The 8,439-nt window shown below is 42.6% G+C and overlaps 1 protein-coding gene across 1 annotated transcript in view; it reads right to left on the bottom strand.

Moving 5' to 3' along the window:
* Positions 1–260: 260 nt before the first annotated feature.
* LOC109474425 (mucin-5AC-like) overlaps positions 261–8,439 on the bottom strand; it is a 10,811-nt gene continuing 2,632 nt past the window's right edge. Inside the window, exons 2-4 of the mRNA XM_019774719.1 lie at positions 1,844–3,054; positions 611–722; positions 261–526 (exon numbers count right to left, since the gene is read on the bottom strand). Of these exons, the coding sequence (XP_019630278.1) occupies positions 261–526; positions 611–722; positions 1,844–3,054 (1,589 nt within the window). The remainder of the gene's footprint in view (positions 527–610; positions 723–1,843; positions 3,055–8,439) is intronic.

An 8,439-nucleotide genomic window follows, 5' to 3' on the forward strand; every position in this document is an offset into this window, starting at 1 on the left:
AAATAAACAAGAAATCCGAGATGTCAGACTCCCGGGAAGTATTTTGAGCTTTTGTGACCTTCAAGTTTACATAATTTCCTGCCTAACCTTTCGAGGTCCTGTTATTTTGCCCTTCCCCGCCCAAGCACTGTCAACATACACTCCCAGTTAGCCCCCATTGCCTGTGTCAAATCTACCGACGCCCATTCTGTCTGTCAATCTTCCCCACCCACGACATTATAGGTTACAACATGACATGGCCAGATTTGCAAACATCTTCCTTACCTGACGTTTCTGTCACAATGTCGGTAGTGAACACCCCTGAAGTTGTTTGTTTCGTCGTCCCCGCTGTAGACTGTGCTGCTGACGTCATCACTGTCCCCGACGTCGTCGATTCCGGTGTACCTGACTGTGACGTAGCAGACTGTGCTGCCGACGTCATCACTGTCCCTGACGTCGTCAATTCCGGTGTACCTGACTGTGACGTAGAAGACTGTGCTGCCGACGTCATCACTGTCCCTGACGTCGTCGATTCCAGTGTACCTGACTGTGACGTAGTACGCATTGTTGTCGACGTCTCCTCAGTAACTGGTGCTGTAGAGACACTTGCTGTGGATGCCGTCGTGCCTACTTCTGAGCCAGTTGTAACCTCTTCTGTTGAAACGTCCGTCGTAACTTGTGGACTTGTGGCGGTTGGTTGAGGAGTGGATGTCTGAGCAGTTGTTCTTTCGGTTATTGACTGACTAGTAGGAGATGTAAACGTTGTGAGAGACCTTTGAGTTGTTTCTTCGGTTGTTTCTCTCTTTCCTAACGTAGTAGGCCCAGGTGTAGCCGAATAACTAGTTGTAACCTCTGCGGTTGATATATCCGTTGTAATGCCATGCGTTGTGTCGGTAGAAACTTTTGTTGTAGCTTCCGACACCAAGGCAGTTGTAGACGTTGGTGGTCCTGTCGTTCGGTCTGTTGCGGTTTTTGCTGTGTTAAGAGCTGTAGACGTTGCAACGTACGTTGTATCGACGGTTGTCATAGAAACATCTGTCGAAGACGTTTCATCTGTGGCGTCAGTAGATGATGACGACGTGCTTTCAGGCGTTGTCTTCTGAGTCGCAGTTCCTCCTTCCGTCGCATGGAGCGTGGTAGTATCAGTTGCCGTAGTATCGGTAGCATCAGTACTGAAACCAGTCGACAAGGCCTCGGTTGTAGTTCGTAACGTAAAAGAACCTACGGTTGTAACTTCAGTACCAACAGACGATGATTCGGTTGTATCGGTAGATCTCTCAGCAGCTGTGGTTGGTGGAGGCGTTGTTGCGTCACTGGAAAGAGCCCTGGATGTACTAGTACTCAAACCAGTCGACAAGGCGTCGGTTGTAGTTCCTACAGTAAAAGAATCCACGGTTGTAACTTCGGTACCAACAGACGATGATTCGGTTGTATCGGTAGATCTCTCAGCAACTGTGGTTGGTGGAGGCGTTGTTACGTCACTGGACAGTACCCCGGATGTACTCAAACCGGTTGAGGAGGCCTCGGTTGTTGTTCTTACCGTAAAAGAATCTACGGTTGTAACTTCAGTACCAACAGACGACAAGTCGGTTGTATCGGTAGATATTTCAACTGGTGTGGTTGGTGGAGGCGTTGTTACGTCACTGGACATTATCCCGGATGTACTCAAACCGGTTGAGGAGGCCTCGGTTGTTGTTCTTACCGTAAAAGAATCTGCTGTTGTAACTTCGGTACCAACAGACGACAAGTAGGTTGTATCGGTAGATCTCTCAGCAACTGTGGTTGGTGGAGGCGTTGTTACGTCACTGGACAGTACCCCGGATGTACTCAAACCGGTTGAGGAGGCCTCGGTTGTTGTTCTTACCGTAAAAGAATCTGCTGTTGTAACTTCGGTACCAACAGACGACAAGTAGGTTGTATCGGTAGATCTCTCAGCAACTGTGGTTGGTGGAGGCGTTGTTACGTCACTGGACGGTACCCCTGATGTACTCAAACCAGTTGAGGAGGCCTCGGTTGTAGTTCGTACCGTAACAGAATCTTCGGTCGTTACTTCGGTCCCGAAAGACGATAATTCGGTTGCATCAGTAGATATTTCGACAGCTGTGGTTGGTGGAGGCGTCGTTACGTCACTAGACAGTATCCCGGATGTAGTTTGCACCCCAGTCATCTGCGCTTGCGTAGAGCCTGAAACACTCGAAGGAGCATCTGTGATGTCAGTTGTTCTTTCAACTGTACTGATGACCTCTGTGCTTCCCTCAGTGGTTGCTATGCTGTTCGTTTCTATGGTAACGGTTGGATTCTCGGACCCTGTACTTGTTTCGGATGTCGCAATGGATGACGGGAAGGTCGTCATCGACGTCATCACCCCTGCTGTGGCCGCCATTGTAGTTTCTCTCTCCGTTGTCAGCTGCTGGCCGGTAGTACCTGTTCTTAACTCTGTGACGTACGTAGTGGATGCCACCTCCGTGCCTTCGGCTGACGTAGTTTCCGACAACTCAGTTCTCGCGTCTGTTGTGGTCAACGTGTCAGACGTTCTATCCAGCTCAGCTGTCGAAATTATATTTGTTGTCAAAATTGTTGAACTTTCCGTGACATCCCCTGTGGTGGTCTGTATCGTGGATTCAGTCTGGGCTTCTCTTGTCGACATATTTTCGGTCGTAGTTTCCCCTCCTGGTGAGGAAGTTGGAGGAAACGTAGTGATTTTTGTGGAGAATTCTGTGGAATTTTCAGCTGTGCCAGTGACCTGGGTAACAGTGGATGCTGTACCAAGTGTGCGAGTATCTGTTGAAGCGTCCACGTCCGTTGTTGTAGCAGGGGGCGTTGTTGGTATCGGCGTTGTAGTACCATTATCATTAGATGTTGTATCCCCATTTGCGATGGTATTTGTAATGTCTGTTGTAGTGAACTGGGTAGCTGTAGTCAGTGTTCGAGTATCCGTAGAGGCGTCCATTGCTGTTGATGTACCAGGCGCCGATGTTGGTACTGTTGCTGCAGTACTTTGGTCTGGTGTTGTACCTCCAGTCGCCGTGGTACCTGTGACGTCGGTGGTACTCGGAGGTGGTGTGGTACCCATAGCTATGAATAGAACAATACAGATGTTGCTTTAGATGGAAGCATATACGTGAGAGAATTCACATTTGAAATATGTTGGCAAGGAAGCGAAAAAGCATTGACGTGGGATAGAATAGCTGAAGAAGTTGAGAAGGCAGTTTAAATGTATTTGCCAATCGGGGGACTTACTGATAAAGTGGCCTCTATTGAAGTTTTTAGGAACTGCATCCTATATGTATATGTTGATGAGATACAAGTAGAAGGAACTCCGGCAGTGTTTGGAGGCCATAATCAGCTATGTGTATGACAGGGGCTTAAGACTACAGCACACGTCTACATATTATCAATAATATGAATCAGCTGCATGCCGGTGTATCCCGGACACAAATCCCTCGTGCCGACGCCAGGAAGATTACTGCTAGCGTGACAACGTTTGGCTGGAAAAACAGTCTCCGTGGGTTACTTATAGAACATGTTTTGATACAGCTTGAAATACAATGGCGTCATCTCTTAAAGCTGCATTGTGGCGAGCAGTTCTTATATTAGGCTCAAAGCAAACATAATTTACTTTGAGTCAATCAATAGTCACTGTTGGCCCTGCACTGCATAGTATAACAAATAAGCCCTCTCAGACAATATAACGAATCAGCCCCTCCCTAAATTATAGGCGTCTTTTGTGATAAAGAATTTTGGACAACTTTGCTTAAGGCAGATACTGAGTCACAGAATGAAAGGAAACCAAGCGGAAAATTACCACACCTGACTCAGTTTTGTTGTTCTTTTTACACTGATCCACAACTAAAATGTTATTCTGTGTTAGCTATCAAATCTCTAGAACCAACGACAACTAGACGCTGCATGAGCCACGTATTAGGAGGAAAGAAAAAGACGAAGGAAAACATAATATGACAGATTTTGTACATCGAGGGAAAAGTATGTGTTGAATAGTTTTGTTGTAGCTATCACGTTTTGAGTACTTGACAATATGTGGGAGTTTACAGAAGGTAGACAGGAAGTCTTTTCGTGCACAGAGAGTGCTGGAAAATTTACAGTGTGTCCTAGAAGCTTAGACAGTTTGAATGACATCCGATAGCAGTTGATACTTTGATCGATACAACAGACCACAATTTGTTACCGATTACGGGCCATTATGTCGTCTGCTCTTAGATCTCACGCACTCGTAAACGACATACAAGGACAGAAAGAGGTAGGTTGGAAGAAACGAATCCGTACGTAATGTTGGTGAAGATTACTCATCCAGGGTACGTAGTAACAGTAAGAAAGTAATTTAGTATTTTCCAACTGGATAGGTTTTAATCAGCAAACGTTTCGGGTGCTGTTCCGACACCCTTCATCAATGAATGTTTACAAAGGAATTTTTGGAATGAGAAACAAAGTTCCGATTCCGTCCGTTGTGTGTCAAAACTCTGAGTTTGGAATAAAGACTACCAGCACTGTAATTACTATGTCGCTTTGGCTGTAACAAATGTTCCACCCTCTGTTTGTAAAAGCCACTTTAGTTGGTATATATAATCAGTAAACCGCCTTTAGGCGTAACGCACCAGTTCTGTACAGTAAGTACAAGCTGGGTAAGACCAGACTGTATGGTTTGATCCACTCACCCTGGGATGTACCCCTTAGGCACTTACAGGTGAAAGTGATAGTACCTAGCTTCGATTTGGAACGTACGTACTTTCGGATGATTCTGTTTTTTTAAGAGTTACGGGCCCTGACCTGAAAGGTGCCTTTCCCAAGGCCACAACATTGGAGTCTCCCGGGGATTGAAACCCATAGCTTTTGAGATTCTAACCACCAACTTTCATCGAGTGAATTAGGGCGGAACAACAATTAACTCGCGTATTCTTTCTCCGGCTTGAAAGTGGTCTGTCCAGTTTTAGACTGTTTCGCAAACATAGGTCGGGTGGATTGACATAGATTATCCTCAGCTTTAAGCAATTTGAGCCTTGGTTTTAGTGCTCTCTAATGTCGCAGATAGTGAAAATTTTTTTAAATGAATGTTGTGCGAAGTACCACTACAAAACGAAATATTCATCAAATCTTGGAATGTACTGTAGAAAACGTCTCTTCTTCGCTAGCTCTGAAGAAAACTATGTTTCCCGTCTATTTCACAGACAAACACACACAATTAGGGTAGTCAGCTCACCGTCACGAATATAGGACTATGCATATAGGCATCTGTTATTCAGAGTGAATGCAGCAATAAATTCTCTATTTACGTCATGGGATAAAAAAGACGTCACAGATGAACACATATCACTGTCATTAACCTTATATACGGATAGATTTCTTTATCACCGTTGAAGAACGTTAGAGATGATATTTTGATGTACCGCTTTTACAATTTCTTATCTATGCGCACATCTTGCCTCAAGAAAAAATTTTGGAATCGAAGAGCCCTAATACCTCCTTCACACGAGAGCAGAATGAACTGGAATGCCGTCTCAATGAAAATTCTTTGTGTATCCCTAGATATTTGTAGTAGCTCTTGTTTTCTGTGGAAGGGAATGAATATGGTTTAATCCCACTATAGCGTGCAGCTCTAGATGGCATGATATAATGGCGCTATCTCACAATTTTAGCATAAACTTTACTTCTTCGGTCTCAAGAGTATGTTTTTAGTGAGTTCCGTTGTGAATTATTCTTGAAACGGATGTATTTCAAGTTATATTTCCGCTAATATATGTGTTTTAATGTGCCCTAATAGCTGCAGCAGTGACGCCAAAGCGGAAAGACAAAGGAACATGAATGCGATGATCCATGGATGTACTGACACAAAGGCTCCATGTCAGCGTGAATTACACATCTCTCTTCTGTTTAACTACGCGAACAAAAGACATCTACGTTAAACACGAGACATGATTGATCGTGAAGGCGATCTGTTATGTTTCTCTGATGTCCCTGACACTGTCATAACATCACGTTACGTTCAACATCTTAGAAATGATATTTCTATGAGACATGTTTGACGTTATGAACAACTATTAAACTGTAACGTCCAATGCAATTTTCAGGATGGCAATACCAAAATATTCTGGATGAGGAAGTCTGTCTGATATTGACATTTACTTGATGAGAGACAGTAACGTTACCTGAGTAATACAAGCTACATATTGCACAATGCTTGTATAAGGTACAACGAATGGCATCTACTACATACATAGCAACACCGGTACCCAAACAACAAGATTAGATGTAGCTTGAAATAGGGTGTATGGAATTTGAATGTGCTGTACAATTATCGGTGGAATTTATAGCGTTTAGGTATTTGATTTTTAAAAGTCATAATATAGGGGTCATCACATGTCGTAATGCATTAACAGAACTCCTGGTATTAAAGATAATAGACTGATATATAGTGGATTATACGTATCAAGAGATATGGGATATATAATCCAATTTTAAATGATACTAGTTTTCTATTAGTCTTGGACAAAACGGACAAACCCTTTTGGTCAAGAGATATTTTCATATTTTCTGGCATCTCCTTAGTAAAACGGATAGATGACCATTTTCCCAAGGGACACTTCATTCAGTTATGAATTCAAAATAGGGCGGATGGAATCATTTTGAATCTGGGTCAGGGCGAAACGACCTTGGGGACTTGGGGGGGGGCGATAACATGTGATACAAAGAAGAGAAATGGTACCATCTAGTACTAAATAAAGGAAAAACATACAACATTTATTTATTTATTTTATTTATTTATTCAACTTCACAGAAATAAAATTCTGAGAGGAGCCGGCAACAGGAACATAGAGTTCCTCTACTAGGCCGACTCCTCTAGAAACATAGACACAAAACAAACAAACAAACAACAATTAAAAAGAGTAATCAAATCAAATCACTAAACAATTATGACATCGACAGGTAGTGGTCCAGGTGCATAAGTTGTCGGTTGAAAATGTGTCATTTAGGCGAGATCTGTAGAACGAAATTAACAGTTTTTTAACAGACGGCAAGCTTAGATTTGAATACATGTGTTGACGTATGGATAATGGTAACATGTTCCAGATTACAGCAATTCGACTAAAATAGGAATGAGAAAAGGTTTCGGTTTTACATGGTCGCGGTACAAGTAGAAATTGGTCTGTTGAGCGGAGAGACCTAGTTGGTATGGATACAGTGAGCACACGAGATATGTTGATACAGTAGAAGTTTCTAAAACATTTGAACAAAAATAAAATGTCAAAAATTTCTCTTCTATAACACAATGGTAAAAGTTCAGTAATCACTAATCTGTCCTTATAACTAACTTCATAATTATTGCAGATATATTTGCTGGCAAGTCTTTGAACACTTTCTAGTTTACGCAGGTGTAACCTTGTATGTGGAGCCCAAACCTGAGAACCGTAGTCTAAATGTGGAATTACAAGTGAACGGTACAGATTTAGTTTAACAGTGAGGGGGGCATTATAACCAACTGATCTCTTGATCATAGCAAGAATTGAGTTACATGTGGATACCTTCTTAACTACATGTGTGTTCCATATAAGGTTGTGTTGTACATGAATGCCTAAGTCGTTATAACAGTCAGATCGGTTTAGTACAGAATCAGCAATGCTATAAGAGTATTGAACTGGTGATAGTTTACGTGTAATGCTAACAACTGTACATTTAGAAGGATGAAATGTCATTTTCCATGCTTCCCCCCAGGCTACAAGGCGATCTAAGTCAGATTGGAATCTAATACAATCAAAAACTGAAGTGATTCTTCTAAAACATTTTGCGTCATCTGCAAACATGGCCATGCGCCCAAAACTGAACACAATCAGGTAAGTCGTTAACAAATAACAAAAATAAAAACGGGCCTAATATAGATCCCTGAGGGACCCCTGACACCACCGGTAAGTACTCGGACACGTGACCTTCTACAACAGTTCTCTGGAATCGTCCAGACAGGTAGTCGCCAAATAGTGCAAGAAGTTGGCCGGAAAACCCAAAAGATCTTAATTTATGCACTAACAGTTTATGAGAAACACTGTCGAACGCTTTACAAAAGTCCAAATATATAACGTCGACTTGCCCAGATCTGTCCAGTACTTCACCGATTTCGTCATAAACTTCCAGAAGTTGAGTAGTGGTGGATTTACCTTTCAAAAAACCATGTTGAAGGGGGTATAGGGCGTCAGATAATAATGGATAAAGAGAGTTGAAGACACATCTTTCGAATACTTTGCTAGTGATACATAATAAAGAAACTGGTCTGTAATTCGATACGACACTCTTGTCCCCCTTCTTAAACACGGGAGTAACATTAGCCCTTTTCCACATACTTGGAATTTGTGCATTACTTAGACATAGTTTAAAAAGTTTTTCCAATGATGGAGCTAACTTGCTTGCACATCTATTTAAAACAATAGCAGGCAAGTCATCAGGCCCTGTGGCCTT

The sequence above is a fragment of the Branchiostoma belcheri genome, unplaced genomic scaffold (assembly GCF_001625305.1).
Source record: "Branchiostoma belcheri isolate BF01 breed outbred unplaced genomic scaffold, Haploidv18h27 scaffold31, whole genome shotgun sequence".
NCBI lineage: Eukaryota > Metazoa > Chordata > Leptocardii > Amphioxiformes > Branchiostomatidae > Branchiostoma > Branchiostoma belcheri.